Source organism: Gymnoscopelus braueri, assembly GCF_963280865.1.
Source record: "Gymnoscopelus braueri genome assembly, chromosome: 16".
Lineage (NCBI taxonomy): Eukaryota > Metazoa > Chordata > Actinopteri > Myctophiformes > Myctophidae > Gymnoscopelus > Gymnoscopelus braueri.
Genome location: NC_137616.1, coordinates 30,409,225 through 30,433,685, shown reverse-complemented (window position 1 = coordinate 30,433,685; position 24,461 = coordinate 30,409,225). Strand labels below are relative to the sequence as shown.

Genomic DNA, 24,461 nt, shown 5'->3' with positions numbered 1-24,461 from the left:
GAGTATCTGTGATTTTTTTTCCCCACGGCAAAAAAAAATAAATCCAGACAATAAAAGTTACACAAATCATTAAAGGCATATTTCACTTTAAAATTAAATAAACATAAAAAATACATATGAAAAAAGTAATGGAATAAACACGGCCCACTCACGCATTTTCTTAAACTTTTTTCATCTATTCTTTATATACTTTTTAATGTTTATTTTATTTGAAAGTGAAATGTCCCTTTAACGCCACCCTTGTTTGAAATAATTATGATTAACGTTAATATTATACATTATACAGATTTTTTTTTTAGCAGAACAGAATCGCAATGTGTTGCAATTTGCAACATTAACGTTGCGTTAAAGTGTATTTTACATTATTTTACGACAGTTTGGGTTATCATACGGCAGGAGCCGTGTCTTGTCGCAGCGTGGTGTTTGTTTATAAAAAAAAAATACACTTATACCTTGTTGTTCTGAAAGTAACAGATGTGGACTCTCTGACACGTACCCACCACCACGGATCTACACTGTCTGCTTTATACTAGACCACGATGGGGAAGCCAAAGAAAAAGAGTGAGTGTAAATAGGAGTGTCTTCTAATTGTCTGAAATGTCAATATAACTTTAGCAATTTGCTAATGCTAGCACTTGCCAGCATGTCCACACAGACACCACAGCTGTGTGTGACATGACGCTTCTTCAAAAGATAAGTTAACGTGGGATTGGAATTGTTGTGATATTCGAGAGATATTGTTGCTTAGTTTAAGAGATTTGCTCATTTCATTTGTGGTAATTCTCTGTATGGGTCTTATGGTAGCCTTGGAGCACAAGTCTTATAGTAGCCTTGGATCACAACAAGTCTTATAGTAGCCTTGGATCACAAGTCTTATTGTACCCTTGGATCACAAGTCTTATAGTAGCCTTAGGTTCACAAGTCTTATAGTAGCCTTGGATCACAAGTCTTATTGTACCCTTGGATCACAAGTCTTATAGTAGCCTTGGATCACAATTCTTATAGTAGCCTTGGATCACAAGTCTTATAGTAGCCTTGGATCACAAGTCTTATAGTAGCCTTGGATCACAAGTCTTACAGTAGCCTTGGATCACAACAAGTCTTATAGTAGCCTTGGATCACAACAAGTCTTATAGTAGCCTTTGATCACAACAAGTCTTATAGTAGCCTTGGATCACAACAAGTCTTATAGTAGCCTTTGATCACAACTTATAGTAGCCTAGTAGCCTTGGATCACAAGACGGTCATCTGTCATGACAGTCTAGTCTTGTATCAAGGCTAGGTCTTATAGTACAGTAGCCTTGAATCAAACTAATGTCATAGGCTACAGTTACATTGGCCTTGGTCCAAGACTGACTGTAAGAGATTTATTCTACCGAGTCTGACATTTTTATGCAAATGTCAGACTTGATCAAAGAAATCTCTGATAGTCTTGGTCCAAGGTACAGTATCTCAACAACTTAAGCATGTCTTTTTCCAGGTGATCTCAGCCGGGCTGAGCTGATGATGATGACCATTGCTGACGTCATCCAGCAACTGGTTGAGGCCCATGAAGAAGGAAAAGACATTAACCTCAACAAGTAAGTATTTTTATGACACAGACAGCCACCCGTAATAATAAGAATGGTGCATGTAGCCATTGCCCCTATAGCCTCATGCATGCTCTGTAATATGACAGTGACACTTGCCATACTGTACATATGTCAATATGTCATACGTCTGGCAGAGACTGAACCATCACTGTGGCTCCACATCTGCAGAGTGCTATGTCAAAACCCAAAACACTAAACTAAAATACATAACATCTTATTAGAAAATGGTCATATATAAACTAGTACCACTTAACGCTGTTCTCTCTGCCCTGACTGCTTTGTGTTTTTACAGAGTGAAGACGAAGACCTCGGCCAAATATGGTCTTTCATCCCAACCTCGACTGGTGGACATCATCGCTGCCGTCCCACAGCATTACCGTCGTGCCCTGGTGCCTAAACTGAAGGCCAAGCCTATCCGTACTGCTAGTGGGGTATGTGGAGAGAGACTGACAGATAAGACTCTTGCACTGGGCTCACAATACACATTCTCCAGCTACATCATGTCAACTAAATAGTATGTTAGTCACATCAGAAACTCAATCTGCAACATTCTCAGTCTTCAAAACTCAACGTGAAAGCTGCTGGCGTGGAGAGGTTCTCATGTCTGGTGTATAATGAATAGTAAATGCTGAATTACCTGATTTGTTACAGCATACAGTACATTTAGCTCTGTCTGGTCAGTTAGTGATTAGTAAAAACATGAACGAACCGAAAAAACAATAACAAACCTTTGCGCTTGTCATCTGCAGATTGCTGTTGTTGCTGTGATGTGCAAGCCCCATCGCTGTCCTCATATCAGTTTCACAGGGAACATCTGTGTGTAAGTGACACGTCTGTACCACTGTTACATCAAACCAATCCTAATACATTGAATGTATATACAAAATATAAAAAATAATCTTCGTAATTTTCAACAACAACAAAAAGCAGACCTACAAGCTAGAAAATACAGTCATTGATATTAGAGTGCATTATGAACAATCTTTTTGGGCGGCAGTGGCTCAGGAGGTAGAGCGGCCGTCTTAGAATCCGAAGGTTCCAGGTTTGATTCCCGGCTCTTCCTGCCTAATGCCTAAAGTGTTCTTGAGCAAGACACTGAACCCCTAATTGCTCTCGATGAGCAGCTTGTTGCCTTGTATGGTTTCCTCCGCCATCAGTGTATGAATGGGTGAATGTGAAGTACATTGCAATGTAAAGCGCTGTGGAGAAAAGCGCTATATCATTGCAGTAATTGCATTTACCATTTCAACAATTTGATGATCTTTGTGTTATCTGGCAGCTATTGTCCAGGTGGTCCTGACTCAGACTTTGAGTATTCCACACAGTCCTATACTGGCTATGAGGTGAGCTTCAACCTGCCTTTATAATATAGCAACTACTAAAAGGGTTTATATGGAGACATTGTTGTGAGTAACTGCAATATCCCCCCCCCCCGTTTCTCTCCCTCTACAAGCCAACCTCCATGAGGGCCATCAGAGCTCGTTATGACCCCTACCTTCAGACCAGACACAGGGCAGAGCAGGTCAGTAACACTACACTGTACACACATGTTGTTTTGCCCTTAGGTTCTGCAAATGTCAAAGGCTTATATCGGGCCCACTATTACACAAAATCATATTTAATGTAATGGCTTGGCATGTTATTGTATGTTTGGTAGCTATAGTAATAAAGCTTTATTATATAGGCCTTTTTGAAAACAAACGTATAAAGTGCTTTATATAAGACTGAATAAAATCTGCAAAACATTGTACATTCAAGGCTTTTAGGCTGAGAACTGAACAATATGTAAAGAACCGGAATACGTGGACAATGGACATCATATACTAGGGAATGTAACTCATGCATGAGTGACTCAAAAAGTGCTGTATTTATATAATGTATCAAAAAATTATTTAAAGCTTGAACTTTCATGAAATGGTCATTTTGGGACAGTTTATGCTATGAAAAAGAGGACAGAATATTTTGCAGCTCCACAATTTAACTACAGCCAGCTTAGTTTTATTTTGGCTCGGTATTTTCATATTCACGGTGTGGACACAGCTGCTCCATTCATTCACACTCTACTACTGTAGTAACACGTTTTGGCAGCGGATGTCTTGGTTAATCACTAAATTCCAACTTTTAAAGTGAAAGTTAAGTCCAAATTAAATTAATTGATGAAATCTATAGGAATTTCTCAGTTAGGGTGGCTGACAATCCTTGCTAAGGCGGTTTGCCTTGACTATAAAGTGCTGCGTGAAATCCTGATAATATACAAGTTCACTTAAAATGACTGAATCTGTCTGTCCCACCACAGCTGAAGCAGCTGGGTCACAGTGTGGACAAAGTGGAGTTCATTGTGATGGGAGGGACATTCATGGCTCTGTCTGAGGAGTACAGAGACTACTTCATCAGGAACCTCCATGATGCCCTGTCTGGACACACCTCTAACAATGTAGCTGAGGCCGTCAGGTATGAACAATTCTGCGTTTGTGTGTGTGTGTGTGTGTGTGTGTGTGCCTGCCTGCGCAAGGCAAGTGTATTAATTCTGCAATTTTTGAGAAGTAAGGCTCCACTAGATGGGGCTAGGGCGCTAGGCTATCATTTCATGAAAAGTCCCATTATGTCCCCCTTAGTTACTGGAAACTTGCACCGACCACCAGTAATGGTCATTATCAATCGTATTGCTGCTCCAAAAGCAATTAGTCCTCAAGCATTATTTCCTACTCATCCCAATAATATTATAAGCCCCTAAAGCATTGCCAATAGTTTTGAGATTTCGGCACTGTTCTGTGGCTAACTGCTAAGTGCTTGGACGGTGGACCACAAAAATGAAACACAATGAACTCTACATACACGCATAAAGCCCCAAACTGGAAGCAAAAGCAATAATGACTGCAAGATGTAAACCCAATAAGTAAATAAACTAACAAAATTGTTTATAGCACATTAATAAAAGCAATGTGCGATGCACCGCATCGCAATTAATTTAGCAAATTTGAGATAATTGACTAGATTCAATTAATTTACTGAATTTGAGAGCATTAACTAGACTATAATTACTTCTATGAACCCTCAACCTCAAATATAGAGTTTGGTCAGCTTTGAGTAATACTAAGTGTGCCCCTGCTTGATCTAGAGTGGATGACTCAGAGGACTCTGAGATCCAAGGAGGAAATGCTTATTTGTAGAACGGCTGGCTGAATGTCATACAAATGATTGAACCATATAATTGCCTTTTCCATTGGACTTAGACTTCCCTAAGGCCTGTGTTCAGTGTGCCCTCCCATATCTGTCTGCATTCCTGTATCTGTGTTTGTGTGTGAGCGAGCACATACGTGCATGCATGTTTGTTTCTATGGCTCTCTGTGACCCTGTCTGTCTCTGTGTGTGTGTGTGTGTGTGTGTGTGTGTGTGTGTTTGTGTAGGATTTGTTATCAGTAGGGTTTATTAAGATGCTGTGATTGGAGAGGCTGTGGGTGGGCTGCTAATCAGTTTGAGACGAGGGCTAGCACTGGCAATAGACTTCAACTCGGACAGCTCTTATCTGTGCTGTGTGAGTGTGTGTGTGTGTGTGTGTGTGTGTTGCGTGATTCGTTCAGATGAATTGATAGCTGGATTAGTGGCTAAAGCCTGAATTCGTCATACATTCGTCATTCATCAATAGTGCGAAGTAGCCAATCTGGGGCCCATGACCCACCTCTCTCCCACTCATTTTGCCAGCCTAGGCTGGCTCAGGGTAGAAGACAAGTTTGGAATAGTCTAACCCCATCCCTCAAAAAATGCAGTTTTCTGGGCTCATTTAAAACGGCCTTAAAAACTCACCTTTCTGGAGGCAAAAAGAGGAGGTAGTACCAGCATTTTCCCGTTAGACAGACGCCCCCCCCCCCCTCCCATTTTTTTTTCTATGCATCTTTGTTATTTTTGTACATAGTGTTATTTTCTCTGTATTTTGTGTTGATATTTGAACTGTTTGGCTGCTACTATATATGTCTATGAACTGAATACCAAGGACCTCAATGGAAACAAGACCGCAAGGACTTTTTTGGACGGACCTTTTAGACAAAGTATTATAAATGTAATTGTGATGTTTACATTTTTTTTTGCCTAATAAAATATTCAATCAATCAATCAATCAATCAATCAATCTACAAGCCTGTGAGCTCGTAGATCTTCTATTTTCGGCACACAACTCCCGTCGTACGATGAAGACTTAATAAGAGGGAGACATTTGTGTATGCGTGCACATTCGTGTGCTTCAGAGGAAGCGCTCCAGAGAACAATCATCATTGGTGTTTGTGTGCTTCTGTGTGTGTATTGTAATTTTATGTGTGTGTGCACGGGCTTGCAAGCGCATATCTGTGGCCCAGTGAACACATCTCTCTGGTTCTCCTCCACACTATGCCCACATATGATCTTACCTATCGTAGCTTGCTACCTGGGGATACTCGCCTGAGATAATAGACTTTTATTGATTCAATTCAGACAATCTGATAAACCTCTCTGGAGCATAAAGTCCTGTAATTGGTGTAAATCATCCAGCAGACTGTAAAAGGTGGACATTTATTGCCATAAGATACTAAATCGTGGGGAATATGAGCCGGAGTCAGCGTCCGCAGTGGTCATCAGAGGTGATGGAGCGAGGAAAATGACGGCTTGACAGGGTGGTCTGATGTCACGAGTCTCTGTTGTGCCATAGTTTTTATGATTTTTACTTTATGGCCCAGGTTTGTACCTGGATGGGTTTCAGAGTTTCATCTAGCCTAAGTCAGACACTGACTGCTATGATTTGATAGTAGGTTGTTTGGACAATGAGCTCTCTGTGTAGAAGCCGAGGTTACTGGATTAAGCCATCCATCACTAACAAACAGCCTAAAGATCATGTATTGTATTAAATGTAATGATAATAATAATGTAGACCTTATTAATCCCGCGGGGGAAATTTTGTTTCAGCTTTAGCTGATGGCTGCACAGGTGGTCATATTGAGTGTTTGGGGGGCGCTCATGGACACCTAGATAGGATTGTAAATCGAACCTAGCCTCTATCTATTCAGCTATGGCCCCAATGCGGCGCGTTGTGAGAGAATAGTGTAGATTCTCTCTCCTCTTCTCTCTCCAGTCAGTAAACCATATGGACTCATATTGTCTGGCCCCCTGGTCCGGGAATAATTTCACATTCTATATTATTAAACAAAGTGATGATAACCAAGAACAAAACGTTCAAATATCATTATGAAAATAAGCATTTTAAAGGTGTTTTGACCTGCAGGTACTCGGAGCGCAGCAACACCAAATGTGTGGGCATCACTATCGAGACGCGACCCGACTACTGCCTCAAGCGACACCTCAGTGACATGCTGGGCTACGGATGCACCCGTCTGGAGATTGGAGTCCAGAGCGTCTATGAGGATGTGGCCCGCGACACCAACAGGTCAGAGGATGGATGGATGGATGAATGGATGGTATAATGAATGTATAGAAGAAGAATGGATGGGTGAATGAATGGATATCTATAGGTGGAGGTGCTACAAAAGAATGATGGTACGGAGGACGGTGGGTATAAGATGGAGGGATAGGTGGATGATGACTTGAGCTATAGTATCACAGTGTGTGAGCATGTAGTAACAGGTGGATGAGTGGGTGGATTATGGGATGGATCAAGGGACGATAAGAGGTTGCACCGACAAATGGACGGATAAATAAATGGTTTAGAGGGTCTAATCAGACAGAGTGGTTAAATGGATTGATAAGAATACTGTACAGGTATGTGTGGGTGGATAGATGACTGAATGCAATACTGAATACTGGATTGATTGATGGAAGGGTGAGCAGATGAATTGATTTAAGCCTATCTCACTGTGTGAAGGAAAACTAGAAAGTCTACTCAAACTAGACCATACCCGTCGGGGTCATGGTCCGCTTTGTTCCCACTTGGCATGAGTGCATCCTAAGTCCATGTGTTTGCATGTTTCAGGGGCCACACTGTACGAGCTGTGAGCGAGTCCTTCCACTTGTCAAAGGATGCAGGTTTTAAGGTGGTGTCTCACATGATGCCAGACTTGCCCAACGTCGGCATGGAGAGAGATGTGGAGCAGTTCATTGTAAGTACTCATACATTTGGTTGGTTCATTTGATTCTTTGTTATCCTGATAACATCACAGGTTTTTACCAGGTTGCAAAACCTGGTCTACATATACCTCGCTAGTTCTGACTTTTGCGTGACTTTTTCCTCATTGGCTGGTCCTTTAGCCAATGAGGGCTCAATGTCCTCTCAGAATATGGGATCTAAAGACGACCCACTGGATGTATCTCTATGGTAAATGGCGCTGTTGCAAAAGTGTGGTCGTCGCCACCAAACAAACTATTAAACAAAAAAAGTGTGGTCGTCGCCAACTATTGACTTGACTCCTCATACACGCACACACAGCGCCGCCTCCAACAGTGACCCAGAAAAAACAAGACAACGCACGCAAGCCCTTACTGAGGCACACAAACTGATTTAGCTCCATTCATAAACTATTTACTAGGGTACAGGACCACGGGTCCATTTGGTTCTGTGCAGGGATGCTGGAGAGAGCAACCTGGTATAATATGACCGTGTCATATCTTTTTTTCTTCTATATGTCAGCCCTCTGTTCTTAACACTAGAACCACCAGAATTCCAGAAACTACTTGAATGGCCATAGCCGTCATTCTGACTGTTCACTAATTATTTGCACATAGGTTTGTACTTCCATAATCAATTTTAAAATCCGGTCCGGGGGCGGTGGGCCGGCTCGGACCAAAATGCCAGGGCTGAATTTTGGTCCCAGCCCGCCCCTGTTTATCGGCACTCTCGCCAGTAGTACCCCATTACTCAAAAAGCCCATAATAGTCACATATGCGATAAATAAGGGATATTAACTATTATTATTTGTTGTAACTTTGTTTTTATTTAGCATTTAGTAATGCTTCTATCAACTTACTACAGCTGTACTGCTAAACACAACTTCACATTCCTGAGTATGCCTTTCAGAGTATTGCTGTAACCTTGGCTTAAAAATATACAAAAATGAACACTAGAATTATAGTTAATAAGGCTTCTATTAAAATAAACGAGAGCGCGCTCTACTGGTGGACTGTTGTAAAATGGTTCATGGAAAGTTGCATGTATGGAACAGCTGAAGGCAATAGTTCACCATTTCGGATATGTTTAGATTACTTTGTTTTTTTTGTTTTTTTGGGGGGGATTTTGGCCTGGGGCCGCATTGAGTGACGGTCCCGCGGGCCGCAAACGGGCCGCCAGTTGCCCATCCCTGGTCTAAATGTATGATTTAATCCAGAACCACAGAATGGATCAGGGTCAGGATCCAACCCTGCGCCTCAATCAGTCTCTGCAGCTTGACTAAAGCTTCTGTGACATTCTTATTGTGGACATTTAGACTGACATTATTTTCATGTTTCCTCTGACATAATTTACTCTATTCTGCTTGTTTTGTTTTGTTATGTTTTTTTGTTTTATTTAAATGTATTGCAAGTCTGCAGTTCTTTAAGTTTTCACCTTGGTTGTAGCAAGCTTTATAAAAAAAACAACTTCAACCACTTACAACCTGGCGTCCCTATTTTGGGCAATTCGCTATAGGCACAATTGTCAAAAATGGCAAAGACAGGCTATCTACAAGCTCACAACGCGAAACACTGTGAGCTTGTAGATAAGATATTTATCTATGTTATTCGTCATACAATGATCAATATAGGGCTTCAGTGGTTAAAGAGTTTCAATTCCCGGCAGCAGTGACTCTGGCTTGGCTGGGCGCTCCAACAAACACAATTTCCGGTGTTTGCAGATGGGAAGCCGGCAGGGGATTGTCCTTGTCACTGCACTAGTGAGTAGTGACAAACAAGTGGTTGGTGACTCCATGTGTATTGGGGGAGGAGGTGGTTTTGCGGGACCCAACGCAAATGTCGTGGAAGCGAGCGTTTTTTAAATTGCTGCAGGTCCTGCAAAATCCCGCACCATCCAGAAGAAGGCTTGATCATTAATCGATTATTAAATTAAATAATTGATTATCGATAATTGTTCCTAATCAATTAGTTCGATTTAAGTTAACTGTTGCACACCCACTGGAAAACACATCAAACAACTCAAAAACGCCGGGGGCTTTAAAAGACATTAGTCTTTATTCTTCCAACATTGCAATGTGTCATCATGACAAGTCATTTCACAGCGGTGTGTTAATGAGAAAATCTGCAAGCACACGTTTATGAGCCGCCTGAACATCAGCCAGCGTTCCCCATAGATGAATTGCCTCTCCAACAGCAGGTCTACCTGTATTCCTAATTGAAAACGAGCCTTAATACACAAGAGACATATGTCTGTCTGTCTTCCAAGGATTATATCGTTGCTGTCGGGCAGAAACCTTGTATCTCCAAATTTAAACTTTTATGTTTATTGTCTCCGCCAGGCCGAATGCATGGCTGAGACTATAATAATAATTGTCTTTATTGACCCCTGAGGGATATTCATCTTCACGGTCTGTTCCAACAGAAAAACGCATATCAGCAAGGCAGTTTGTTTAATGGCTGAAGGGACAAAACTCCTACTAAAAATAACTTGTTCTCATTTAAAAGTTTTGTATCTTCGTCCAGATGGCATGAGTACAAAGTGACGATGTAAGGGATGATCGGTGTCATTTGCTATTGCGAGTTCTAAACGTATGATGGCTTTACTGTTCATATCAGAAAGTGTGGGTGTGGGAAGTCCGATAATCAATACGGCAATACGGGTGATACAGAAAAGTGTTTTCGCCCCTGTCCGTGTGTGTTTCCAAGGAAGAACCTCTGCCCCAAATCTTTCACACCGGCCTGTTATAGCACCACCAGGAGGCCGATTTTGGTCATGGTCCTGCCTAAATATGGCCCGCCGGCCCTCCCAGACCGTGTGACTATTGGACTCAATGGAACATATGTTCTTTTCCATTACCTTTAAAAGGTTTATGCCCAACAGCAACAATATGACCATAGGATGGAAAGAGGTGTGAGACTGCATGCATATTCTTTTCTCTTCACGACCTGTTGTGGAGCCCGGCGCATTATTTCATATAGTAGTTGAGCAGTCTATTGAAGAGGTGAAATTATCGGGGAGCTCAGTCATAATATACTGTAGAAACTCCTGCTTGAATCGGCTTTCTTCTGAGGGAGGCTGAGTGATGAACTCATTGTGGAGTTTTTCAAGGTGAATGCAGAGCAAAATATGAGTTCATTTGAGGTTCTTTTTTCTTTTTGACTATTTGGAGTGGAATTACCATGAATGGTGGTCTCAGTGTTTAAGGTCCCTGAGCTAACCCGTTAAGACCTGAGATTTGAATACAAATCAATTTTTTTTTGCGTCAAATAGACTATTATGCAGCGGATGTGTCCCGATTTTTAACCACTTTAAACCTGGCGTCCCTATTTTGGTCATGTGATTATAAGTAGAATATAGGGAATGTTACAAAAATAGCAGATCTACAAGCTCACAATGTGTCGTAGAATAGGGCCTATGTGTGTTGAGTTCTTCATGGTGGTATGTCTTCTTTTCCTGTTAATACCACTTCTCATTGTCCTCATATATCTCTCCTCTCCCCTCCTCTCTGTAACACACGTCTTTTGTCTCTCCTCTTCCCATTATAGCTCAGGGAGGCGATATCAATCTTCATTCCCCTCTTTCCTATCATCTCACCATCGGAACCAGATTATATAACCCGTCATTCGTAGATGGTTGTGTTCTTTTGCTATTTCCACTGCGTGTCCTCTGATTTGGACTGCACCAATCCCATCTCCTTTAATCACTTTCAACCTGGCGTGCCTATTTTGTCTATATTTTTCATTATAGGCAAAACACATGTCACGCTGTGAGCTTGTAGATCAGCAATTTTCGCTGTTTGCCCTACACTGAAAGTAAATAGGGCTTCTGTGGTTAAATGGTTCAGAACCAAGCTGTTTTGGTCACATGCTGGTGTAAGGTAAACGTATGCTAAATGGGCCTGCAGGTCAAAGTTAGCCTTATTTAGCAACCACATGAAGTCAACAGCAACCGCCAGAGAACCTTGTATGCTGCATGCATCCAGCGTTGACTGCCCTGATAATGGAATTCTATTATAACTTCCCCTCAGCACCAAGATTCTCTCTCACTTATCTCCTGTGTACAGGCACTCGCTGTGCCGTGTGCGAGCGGGGCTTCTTAACGGGGTTCCACTCTGCCAGCCAGCAGGAGTAGTGATTAAAGATTCTCAAGATGGAAGCAGGTGCAGAATCCCCAACTACACAGTGCAATCCTGAGTGTTAATTCAACTCCTGAGCATGTAAACATGCACCCATAAGGGTCAGGATTTTGCTGTGGTAACCCTTGTTGGCAGTCACATTTGGTGATAAAACAACATTACGGAATTATCAGATTGGATCACCCAGCACTGCTACAGTACTTTTTGGAACATGTCCTTGAATTGTGCTGTGATGTGGGAGATATTGCTTGACATGGTCCGATTTGTAAATGAACTAACAGGGGGGGGGGGGGGGACATTCCACTTATGTCTGAGAGACCTAGACCTATACACAAAATAATAACAAATAGCAAAAATAGGTTGCATTGCATTTGCCCAGTTATGGGCACCAGCGTTAATGTGGTTAACATACATTTATTGGGATGAATTGTGATATTATCAAACATAAATATAGAACATGGGGCGCCCTGTTGACTCAACAGGTAGACCTTATAGCATTAAGGCTTAGTCCTGGCGCAGTTGACCAGGGTTCGAATCCGACACTAGGCCTGCTGCTTATCCTTCCCCGTTTCTCTCTCTCCTGCCATTTCCTAACTCTCCACTATATATATATCAAATAAAGGCTTGAAAATGCCCCCCAAAAATCAATAAAAAAATCAAACCTAATCAGACATTCTACATTTCCCAAAAGGAAATGCATGTATTTAATTCAGTCTGACCAGAAGCAGGGATAAAACATCTCCTTTCCAGGGATAAAAATGAATGACCAAAGTAATGATATCTAAAGCAGAGGCATGGATCCCCAAATCCCCAAGCAAATAAACCCTTTTGATTGTTAACCGATACAGGCCTGTTAACTGAAGAACATGCTCTCATTCCAAAAATGTAATTTTTATGGTTCTGGCCATGATTGTTACAACCCTGTAAAGGTGAATGACAGGAAATCACATTAGATTTCCCTTCTCATGCTAAAAGAACCTGACAGCAAGATTTGTCTTCTTGACGTCAATAGGCAGACAATGATGTCCGTGCCCTAGATATGGCTTTTACTTACTGTTGCGCTAAGTTTTAACTCTGTATTTGGTTTACAGCTGAAGAGTTTCACTCCAAAATGAACCATCTGCCATTTCTCCAAGTGTCTCCAACTAAATATATAGGGTACTTTTCTGAAGTGCAGTAGTTTTATAACTTATTTGGTTTTTGGGATATTAAACTTCATAGAGTGGATTTGCTATATTTTACAGAAATTGATGGATGAATGTCCGATTATGACAGTTTTTCAAAATGGTGTTTGGAGAAATAACTTTTCAGATTAGCCTGTGAATCAGCAGTTCTGCAAATGCATTCTATTTTAATAGTCTTTTTTTTCTTCAGCGCTACCAGACCAGGCAGTCAAAAGACATAACAATAAATCTTATCTGTGCATTTTGGAAATTCTCTCCCTCTTTTTCCTTCCAATGTTTCTTATCCCCTTTCCATTTTGAAGATATGGGGCAAACACGCCTCCCATTATTTTTAATTAAACCCATAATAATGATTGCCAGGCAACCAAACCTTTTATGCTTTTTTACTTAAAAAACCTTCAACAATGTGTAATTTTGTTTTTGCTCCGGTGTGCAAACCATTCCATATTTCCATTCCTTTCTACTGGTTATATGCACCCTGCTTTTCTCAAAATTTGGACGATTAAGATGGTGACTATTCTCAACTCTTAAATGTTTACCAGACAGGCATTAAAAACAAGCTGATTGTTCACAGACATGCAAAGTCAACATATATTAAGAGTTCATGCATTCCTTTTACAGGAGTTTTTTGAGAACCCGGCCTTCAGGCCCGATGGTCTAAAGTTGTACCCGACCCTGGTGATCCGCGGCACGGGTCTGTATGAACTATGGAAGACGGGGCGTTACAAGAGTTACACTCCCAGTGCTCTGGTGGACCTGGTGGCACGCATCCTGGCTCTGGTGCCTCCCTGGACACGCGTCTACCGTGTACAGAGGTGACTAAGGTTCATTTATTTGCCTGCCTGTCTAGGGCTTTGGTACCGTGTAACACAAGGGAAGCCTGCATCAGATCCTGTGTATTTGCAAAGATAAAGTAATATGAAAGTATTTGTATATTGTTTTTTTTTATCAGTGGAGTCAGTCAATCTCTCCCTTCCCCTCCACTCTCAACAGGGACATCCCCATGCCTCTGGTGAGCTCCGGAGTAGAGCATGGGAACCTGAGAGAGTTGGCCCTGGCAAGGATGAAGGACATGGGCACTGAGGTGAGACTAACAGTCCTTCTCACATTAGAAAAACTTCCACATCAGCAGCTTTGTTTTTTTGAAGACTAACGGACCATTCTCCCTGGGTACAATCCAGATAGGTACCGTAGTGTTGGCGAGGTTGTGCTTGCCAACAGGATGCATGCTGATGCACAGAATAATTTGTTTGCATTGATGGGACCACGTCAGTTAAAGGTTTTTCTTTTTTTCCCTTTTTTCCCCTGTGGCATAGTTGTCTTCTTGACGTCAATCGGCAGACAATGATGTCCCTTAGCTATGGCTTTTACTTACTTTTGCAATTTGGTTTACAGCTGAAGAGTTTCACTCCAAAATGAACTGCCATTTTTCCAAGTGTCTCCTAACAAAATATATAGGGTACTTTTCTCCGTCAGTCAGTTAAAGGTGTTTCTTTTTTAATTTTTTCTGTGACATACAGTAGTTGTCTCTTGACGTCAATAGGCAGACAATGATGTCCCTTAGATATGGTGTTGGCGAGGTGGTGGTGCATGTGCACATGCATTCCGTGTAGAACGGTTGCCGTTAAATGAAAGGGAGATGAGCTGAGAGAGATGGCGTGAAGCTCCACACGCATCTATAAACGACAACAAGAGAGAAAAGAATGGAGAGAGAAGTGGAAGGAAGCACAGAGGAAAGCTGGGAGAGATTGAGAGAAAGACCTCAACACACTCAATGCTGTGCTGCAGTGTTATCAATGATCTGCGTTTGCTCTAGTAGACACCTCTACAGACACCTCCAAGAACAGGAAAGAAATATCTTATCCAGAATAGTACACCATACACTATACAAAGGCTTCAATATCAATTCTATGTTTTTTTTAGCTTTTTAAAAGGAGCTTATGATTTAGAACTTTGCTCTGAAAAGGCACATATTTTGTTGAATCTGATCCAATGTGTGTCTGGAATCAATGTATAGGCACTGGAAACATCAAACTGCTCAAAAATGCTACAACTACTGGAGTTTTCTTTTTTTAAGAATTTAGTTTTTATTCTTCCAACATTACAATGTGTCATCATGATGAGTCATTTCACGGCGGTATATTAATGAGAAAATCCTACATGCATCAGCAAACACACGTTTATGAGCTGCCTGAACATCAGCCAGCGTTCCCCATAGATGATCTCTCCAACAGCAGGTCAAACTGCATTCCTAATTGAAAACGAGCCTTGATTTTAATGCACAATATACATACACATGCAGTCTTCTTCCCAAGGATTATGAACATAGGATGTAAAGTCAGTTTGAGACAACCTTTAGTGGACCCCGGCTAGAGATGAATTATTTCACATTATAGTTGAGCAGTTTATTACAGAGGTGAAATTATGGGGGTCTGTAATATACTGTAGAAACTCCTGCTTTAATCAGCTTTGTTCTGAAAGAGGCTGATTGATTTTTCAAGAGCTGGGTGATTGCAAAGGAAAATGTGAATTCATTTTAGATCATTTATTTTGGGATCTGGGAGAGATAGCATGAAGTACTCTATACCAGTGAAACTCCTCACTGTCGAAAAGAAGGGACGTGTATCGAAGGAGGCATGTGGCCGTCTAAAGATCCCGGAAGAATTAAGTAGGGAGGGAAATTACAATTGAACCATCCTAACTAACTACTTAGGAGCAGTGAGCAGCCGCAGTGCTTTGATTGATTGACTACTTCTTATAGTAAAAAAAAAAATAAACGGCACAAAGATACAGTAAAGCTAAAAGAATAACACAGCTAAAAGAATAACCCAACACAAACACGAGGAGAACTCCACACAGAAAGGTCACCTGTTTTAGGGGTTTAGTAATTGTTTTCTTCCTTTTTACTGAATTCAAATGTCCTTTTATAATGTGTGTTTTCTTTATGTATTGAATTACATTGAATCGCCTTGTTGTTGAAATGTGCTATACAAATAAACGTGCCTCAGGGTGGGGGACAACTTTTTACTACATGTCCAGCAAATGAAGACATTTCTGGTATTCACACGATCCTTGTCTCTATGTGTTTTGATATGTAGTGTCGTGATGTGCGGACCAGAGAAGTGGGCATCCAGGAAATTCATCACAAAGTGAGACCTTATCAGGTAAACAAAACACTGTGTACATTCACCATCCCAACAGCTGATTGGTTCACGTTACCCTTTAACCCAATAAGACCTGAGGCCAATTCTACAAATGCCTTCTAAATGAGTGGTCCTCAAACTTTTTCGTGCCAAGGACCCCAAAATTGATATGTATTTGGCCGGAATCCAGAATCCAGAATTGTGAACTGATGTCTGTGAAAGGTGCTCTACAAAAAAAAACTAAAAAAACAACATGCACTCATGGTATTAGAATGTGTTTTGGATAAACGTGTGTGTGTGTGTGTTTGATCAGGTGGAGCTGGTGCGTAGGGACTACGTGGCTAACGGCGGGTGGGAGACCTTCCTCTCCTACGAGGACCCAGAACAGGACATTCTGATTGGCCTGCTGCGCCTGCGCCGCTGCTCGCCTCAGTCATTTCGTCCAGAGCTCAAAGGGGGCGTGTCCATTGTGCGTGAACTGCACGTGTACGGCAGCGTGGTCCCCGTCAGCAGCCGAGACCCCAGCAAGTTCCAGCACCAGGTGGCTATGGTTTCTTTTCTTTTCTTAAAATTTTTTTTGGGGACTTATTTATTCAGTAACAGACATGTCAGTTGTTACCGGTACTGTACATGTGGGTAGTAGTGAGTAATGACAAGTGACAACTAGAAGCGACAACTTGAAGCTTAGTTTATACTTCATTGTACTGTATGACAAAGTATAAATTAGACTCAACACACCTACAATGTATGTGTTTCATATTAAAGGGATAGTTCACCCAAGACTAGACTAAGATTAGACTAAAACTAAACAATTTCAGATGACTGAAATAGGACTAAAACTAAATGGTGTGTTATTCAAAAGACTAAGACTATCAGAATTTGCTGGTCAGCAATATTTTGATGACCAGTGGACTGGTAGTCAGCGGTGTCGGTAGGAGATACAAAGGAGACTCTTTGTGCCTCCTACCGGAACCACTGCCGGTCATCAAATTATTGGCTTAGGAATGCGACAAAAACAAAAAAATATCCATGAATTCAAGTCTCCATGGGGTGACTAATCAATAGAAAGAAATACGTTTTTAGTTTTAAACAGTTGGATATTTATTTGGTGTAATGGTGCACCCAGTTATAATTGTGTCACAAGGAAGTCAGACAGTTCTCTCTGAAGAGCAAGCTCAGGAGACACAGACCAACAGTCCCGTGTCGGGGCAGAGGGAATACTGTAATCCACAGCGGATGCTCTGAGAGCACTAATCTCTCCGTTATGGATGTGGAGTCTTGCTGAAAGGGAGGTTTCTTGCAGTTTGGAATAAACTGCAGGCTTTGCTACTAAAATTCCTTCAGTGTTGGTGCCTGATGGAAACTGTCTCAAGACAGGCCAGAGAAGTTTCTCTCCCTTCCTCTGATGAAGCAGGATGACAATACGCGTATCTCCAATTGAAACGTCGATCTCATTGATCCGCAGAATCAGTGTGACACTTCCTGCTGTTGTGTGGTCCTGGCCCCACTTAAAAGCTTTCACATGCTGTCCGTCTCGCACAGTGATGGAATTGGTGCTCACCTCAATACGCTGGTCAGTTTTGTAGTGAATAACAATCTTCTGGAAGCCCCCCTGCAGTGATTGTCTGAGCTCCCCATTCACCGACAATCCTGTGTCAGGATCTTGCAGTAATTTCAGATGTTTGGCACTGACATCATAACATAGTGGGGCCTGGTTCTCAGCTCCTAACAGAAACTTGTGATGCAAAGGAACTTGTACTTTTTGGGGCGAGGCACCCTGCGAGGATCCTTCTACTCGCAGGGTGATTCCAGGGTCAGCAGATCCAGGGGGGGCCATTGCCAACAAAAAGGTTCCTGCATGTGGTCCATATCCACCAACTCGGCCTGTATCACCTCTTGATATAACTGATGGTTTCTCTACTTCTTTGGGTTTATGGAGAACTTGTGTGTTCTCCCCTGGTAGCTTCGTGACCACCATGGATGTATGTGGCGTCACAAAACTGTATTTCAGAGACAGCTCCAGGGCCTCTTTCTTCACCTTCTCCTTCTCAGCACCAGATAACTGCAACTCTTTGTCCAGGAGCTGTTTCACCGTGAGGTAGGCCCAGACCCTCTGGAGATGGTGGTCAGAAAAGGTTCCCGTGGACTCCAACCTGCTATTTTTCTCAGACTCATACTCCACCTTTATGTTTATCGAAAGGGCAACAACTCGTGGAATAAACGTTTTAATGTCTGTGATCTGACCAGCCACCACAATTTCAGAGCCACTGTAATACTGGCTGAAGTTGGTCTTGGTTAGTTTAGTCCCACCAACATAGATCATTATCACATCTGTCAATAAAGGATTGGCAACCTCTTCATAGAAACCCTGCAGCTGCAAGTCAGCATCTGAATCCTCATAAATCCGTCGTGCCACACCGCTGTTCTCCAGTGCCATCTTCTCCAGGAACTCAAAATTGACATCAAATCCAAATCCAAGACAGTAGAGTGGGTATTTCTCATTTATGGCCTTTCTTACATTTGCCTGAATCCTTTCAAGATTTCTCTCCCCAAAGGTTGATTCACCATCAGTGAGAAGTATAAGAAGAGATGCAGAGCCTTCTCTGGGGTTTTGCTTCAGCATTTCTGCACCGTGTAACACGGCAGCATTGATATCTGTGGCTCCTGAGGCTCGGATGCGGCGTGCAAAATCTTTGGCAGCTGCCAGGTTTTCACTGTTGGCCTGGGACAGTTCTCTCTTCCAGGGGGAAACACTGTTGTCAAAAGCGATCAAACCAAAGTAATCTTCTTCTGTCAGGTCTCCCAAGATGTGTAGAAGAGCAAGACGGGTCTGATGCATTTTCTTGCCTTGCATGGAGCCACTTCGATCAATGATGAAGACAACATTCTTTGGTATGCGGGGCAGACCACCTGGGCAAAGTGATGGACAAAATACCCACCGGACACCTTGATGTCTCCCAGTGAGGTGTCCCTGTTGACATCATAAGCAACAACCAGATCTCCATTCATTCCCTCCTCTCCACAGCAATTGATCTGTTGTTGCTCTGTAGGTTAAAAATGCACCCAAGCCTGATTGTGAGCGTGTGTTTTTGTAATGGCATTGGCTAGAGCATTGGTACTTAGTCCTCCTTTAACCTGGACAAAGGTAATGCCCGGTTTCTCATTGATGTATACATCCATCTTGAAGTCTATGACAGGCTGCATGGGTCGGGCGTGGATCTGCAGCTCATATTTTCCCAGTGTGCGTTTCAGAAGCTCCTCGTATGTGAGTTCAAAGGTCACCTTTCGGAGCGCAGCGACAGTCACAGAGGTCTTAAACTCCTCGAGGGTTCTCCCCACAGAACTGACCACACCAGCACTTTCGCCCCGGGACACAGCCTCAGTGTACTGCTGTTGTGCTTGCTCCTTAGCTTTCACCACACCATCATGCATCTGGCCTTCAATAAGCATTCTGAATTTGCTGATGAATGCATTCTTAGGGATCCTGACTTGGAAATGTATTTCTTGAGGTGCGTCCACACGGTTGACAACGCGGCTGGTGATGACAGTGGTGGCATAGCGACTGGTCACAGTGGAGTTGATGTGGAAGCTATAGATGTCCCAATTTTCCTTGATTGGTGCTGCGGTAACAAAAGCCAGCAACCACCCAAGAAGGGTGAGTCGCACCACTCTCTCCATGATGGGCTCCACACGAATGATGCCTGGGATGTTCAACCTGTCTTTTAAAGGCTGAGTACAGACAATAGCAGTGTGCAGAGGTTCTTAAAGGGACAACCCCTCTTATGAGATTCCTCCTTTTTTCGCTGACACTGGGTAGATTCAGTCCATTCTACAGAGGTCACTATTGAATATATAGTACTCTTCTGTCATCAGTCCAAAATCCAAGCTCTTGTAATGATTATATCTGATATCAGTTCTCTGTGGATAACAATAGTGCAAATAATGTTCTTTCTCCTGTCTGTCTGTCCGTCAGAGCATGCCTTTTGATACCCCTCCAATGGACTCTGGCCAGAAATAGCATAACTTGCCACACATTATCTCTGGAGACATGAGAAATATATCATACATATCATATCATATCATAGTTAAAATGTCAATGATTTGGAGATCTTACTATTGCTCACCTCTTGCTGTCTTTTGTGATACTGGGTATTCAGCCCATTCCACAGAAGACAGCCTTCTATTGTGTGTCAGTTACCTTTCTTCCTGTCATCAGTCCAAAATCCACCCTCTTGGTAATGTTGATTTTACTAAGAGTATTTAAGTAGGTTAAAATATATCGGACCATAAGAAAGACTCAGATCCTTAGATAGACTGTCTGTTTACATAGAACTGAAGCCAACTGTAACTGTTAAAAGAAAATTGCATTTGCAAGGTGGCTTTACAGCAGGCAAAAGCAATCATGCAACAAGCTTTCATTGCAAGCGATAAACAGATCAAAAGTTAAGCTAAACCCAGCAGATATGAAAGGATTAATATTGTGACAAGCTAACTGCTGATGCTCAAGACCTTATGAGTTATGATTTCTTTGTTATGCTCGCGAGAACCTTCCATTCCCTAACCTTAAAGGAGAATTCCGGACATTTTAAGTGTTATCTTTGATGTCTCGTTACTCACCTACCGACGTAAAAAGTGGCGTTCTTTTTTTCCAGAGATTCCCCTGTCGTAATTTTTTAAACCCCCTCCGTTGTCATAATGGGAGCGCGTGGCTTAGGGAAATTCGTCTATTATAACCGATGCAATGTTATTTTTTTCTCTACTACTAGTCATTGTAGAGTCTCATGATAGTCAAACATGCGCTGAAAGTTCCTGAGAGGCTACCGTTAATGGCGAACGATTTAACACTGGTTGCTTGTTTCTTTCCAGAACCTGGCAACTTGGTGTTGCCAGGTTGAGAAACAAGCAACCAGTGTTAAGTTAGCCTTATGCAGAGTGTAGGGTTTAGGTATAATGCTGATGTTTTTCCCCCTCAATGTTTTGTTGTAATCCTTGTATTGTGTTATCACTCTATTTTGTTATTATACCTTGTTTTTTTACTTAATCTTGCTTATATTGTGTTCCATTGTACAGCACTTTGTAACATTGTTTCGAAAGGTGATTTATAAATTAAATGTACTTACTTACTTACTTACTCTACGTAGGGTTTTGGTATGATGCTGATGGAGGAAGCAGAGAGAATTTCCAGGGAGGAGCATGGCTCTGGAAAATTGGCCGTCATCTCAGGTGAGTCTATAACACAGGAGAACTTAATTTTCTCCCATCGTGATACAGTAGTCAAACCCACTAACCCACTACACAAGGCATCATCAAAAACATGTTTCAATGGGGGAAAGTCTAAACGGTTGTCAAAGTTCACTTGATAGCCACACATTCCTGGAAATTGCTGGGGTCTCGGCTGCTAAATGCATCACTGATGCAATCAATTTAAGATACTTTAGACTATAAAGGAGACTTTATTTTGTATTTGTTTTTGTCCAGTGTTTTAATTGAGTTTTGTTCTTAATATGTGATACTCATCTGTATATGCTCCATTTTACAGGGGTAGGAACTAGGAATTATTACAGGAAGATGGGCTATGAGCTAGAGGGGCCGTATATGGTGAAGGACCTCTATGAACCTGGCATGGACTGAGCCATGACTACCGCAGACTTTTTTTTATTATACCACCTTTTCTTTTATCTGGACAATATGCACACATGCACGCACACACACACACCGAAATTATTTTATTTATTGGGACAGGATCACTTCAGAGCAGCATAGAGAGAATACTGGAAAACTAAATCCCTTTCTTCTTGTGCATAAGAAGAGACTGCGGCTGAAGTTGGGTTTTTGAAAAGAGGTAGTATGCACTTCCCCTCAATTCTTGATCAAACAATTCTTGTACAAAATATTAGCCCCTGTTAAAACCATTTTCTTCATTCTATATCTTGAAATTAGGTTTTTGCCTCAACTGCACCCTCTTAACCCATTTAGACCTGAGGCCGATTCTAAAAACACCTTCTAAAATCCTAATCTAAGTTTTTTGAAAAACTTCAGAAGCTATATACATAGCAACATCTAAAATGACACGGATGCTTTCCCGGTTTTAAAGGTATAACAACATATAGGCTTTCCTGGTCTTAATGGGTTAACTTGCACACATCGGGCAAGATAAATCATGTATTGTGCCTTCCCGACTTCATTTAGATAAGGACGCAGACTGGACTGCAGTATAAATTGCAGAGAGAAGGATTCGATTTCAGACTGAGATATATCCATTCTGTTCCTCTCCAGTCTCAGTCAAATGTGTGCTTTAAGGGATACCTCAGCATACTTAACCAAACTTGAGCCTGTAACCTTTCTTCACTACACACTTGACAGTATGTACTGTATGAGATGTTTCAGTATTTGCCATTCAGCTAGCCTAAAAAGACCATATTAGCCTTTTTATCTAAAGCATCTAGCCACTCATCAACTTGCAACCATTAAAAAGGCAGCTGTGTGACATTCTAGAATGCTTGGTTGGGAGCATATTACACTAAATCTGGTATGTTTAACGGCCCCTTTCAGCCCAGGGGCACTAGGAATGTTTCACATTTCACAACTTTATTGTACAACTATGACTTTCAGTACTGATTGTTGTATTTATGCTATTGATCTCTTTGAGAAATATGTATATATGCATATATGCGTGTGCTATGGTTTAAGTTAATTGTGTTTATGATGCCATTCAATGGAAAAACATTATGAATCAATGGTTCATTAACAGTTGGCAGTGTATGAATGAATTGTGGGGAATGTCGTTTCTGGGCAGCAGTTGTATAAGCGCACAATTTCATTTATTTAGGGCAGGTTATTGAATATTAGTATTGCATAATTTGTTTATTAAAAACTGACTTAATGCTCTTGTTTTTTGTTGGTTTTTGGAGGTTCACTTTCTGTTCACGCTCAAGTAATAAAGTATATTTCAATTACATGTTTTGTCTTTGACTTTGACAAAGAGCTATTTGAATTGTGCCAGAAAAAGGTGGTGAGGTGATCACGTTCTATTTTTCATTATGCATTTCACAAAAATGAGATTACCGTCTGTGTACATGAAACTCTAAAGCTTTGAAAAAATGTGTAAGCCTTTAAATTTGTAAGTCTGTAGTATGGTGCTGTCGCTTTCCAACAAGATCAGTTCATTTCGACTAGCGGCACCGTCGTACTACGGAGTATAAATTAGGCTTTAGTCTCACCAGTAGTTTTTTCGCTTTCAACATCAGCTTCAGGTTTTCATGAATATACAACCTCTATATTCTCTTCGGCTTACTGCAATACTGTTACTTCCTACAATGCATTTTCTAATGTCAAGGGTCTCAGACCTTGTGGGAGACCCCTGGTGATTGCCCTATGAGAGTGTTTTACTGGCTCATTTGACACAGCCGATCCAATTACATCTTCATCAGTTACCTGTCTATTGAACAATGACTGAGTGCTCAGTTTGGCCTCACACTGTTTCTGTAAATGGTTTGTCATCTGAAAAATGGCCCACAATAAAAGGGAGAAACACCATAACGTCGACCTATGTCTCATATAGATCCCCCTCAACCCAGGATGATTGAGGCTGTGCGTAATTTCCTGGATGCGGCCGCTGTGTCGTGACTGCTGCGCTGCGAGGTAGTGTTGCAGTACTGACGCATTGAGGAATGTGCCAGTACAGTTTTGCTCTTTCTCTCCACGCTCGTTCACTCCTGCTTATTGGCTGTGAAATCTGAAAAGACTTTTCCCTGTTCATAGAGGGCTGAGTCTGTGCTGAGGCAGGGAGTATTATCTAAACTATAAAGTCATTATTAAAATAAAAAAAACTGAGGGGAAGAGTGCTTATCTTGAAGGTTACTCAAGTGAATGAGTATGAGTCATTAAAAAAAAAGTTAAGTATTTTGTTGGAATGGTTGAACCCACATGCACTCCTTACTAATCGCTTGCCTGATAGGTCAGCCTGTGTTTGGGTTCCATTTGCGCTCAGATCAACAAAGTTATGGCATTTGTTATATTTGACTATAAATACTATTTCACCATTTTGTATTAAAAAAGGTTTTTTAAAGTAAGCACATCAAACATTGTTCAGCTACAAAACCAATGTTACAAATGGTCAAACTAGTGGTACAATGTAGTGGGTAGTAAGGTAGTACAGTACTGTACCAATTGGACAATCTCCACAATTAACTTCAGTAATTGTACCAGGCTACCTTCCATATGTGCACTGCTCAAAGTGGGCTGTACAGGGTGCAGAAGCTAGGGTAGGTTTCCCTAGCTTCTTCATGATACAACATTTTGTATTACTTGCTCCAAAATGCA

At 41.6% G+C, this 24,461-nt stretch overlaps 2 protein-coding genes across 2 annotated transcripts; one reads left to right on the top strand and one right to left on the bottom strand.

Moving 5' to 3' along the window:
• Positions 1-401: 401 nt before the first annotated feature.
• elp3 (elongator acetyltransferase complex subunit 3) lies at positions 402-23,091 on the top strand. The gene is made up of 15 exons (XM_080453450.1): positions 402-561; positions 1,481-1,580; positions 1,885-2,023; positions 2,342-2,412; positions 2,872-2,935; positions 3,046-3,114; positions 3,889-4,043; positions 6,841-7,002; positions 7,546-7,672; positions 13,618-13,811; positions 13,990-14,080; positions 16,095-16,160; positions 16,453-16,680; positions 21,281-21,362; positions 21,679-23,091. The coding sequence occupies exons 1-15, from the start codon at positions 540-542 to the stop codon at positions 21,768-21,770; spliced, it is 1,662 nt and encodes a 553-aa protein (XP_080309576.1). The 5' UTR covers positions 402-539; the 3' UTR covers positions 21,771-23,091.
• On the bottom strand, positions 17,266-20,009 carry LOC308103822 (inter-alpha-trypsin inhibitor heavy chain H4-like; the record flags this gene model as incomplete). Its single annotated transcript, XM_080453999.1, is given in 3 exon segments — positions 17,266-19,055; positions 19,058-19,190; positions 19,194-20,009. Coding segments are annotated over 3 exon segments (2,547 nt in total). The 5' UTR covers positions 19,818-20,009.
• Positions 23,092-24,461: the final 1,370 nt, after the last annotated feature.

Excerpts from the sequence above, each read along its gene's own strand:
- elp3 (XM_080453450.1), top strand. The coding sequence starts at position 540 with ATGGGGAAGCCAAAGAAAAAGA. Across the intron at positions 1,581-1,884 it reads AAAGACATTAACCTCAACAA|AGTGAAGACGAAGACCTCGG; the intron begins GTAAGTATTTTT and ends GTGTTTTTACAG. Across the intron at positions 7,003-7,545 it reads GTGGCCCGCGACACCAACAG|GGGCCACACTGTACGAGCTG; the intron begins GTCAGAGGATGG and ends TGCATGTTTCAG.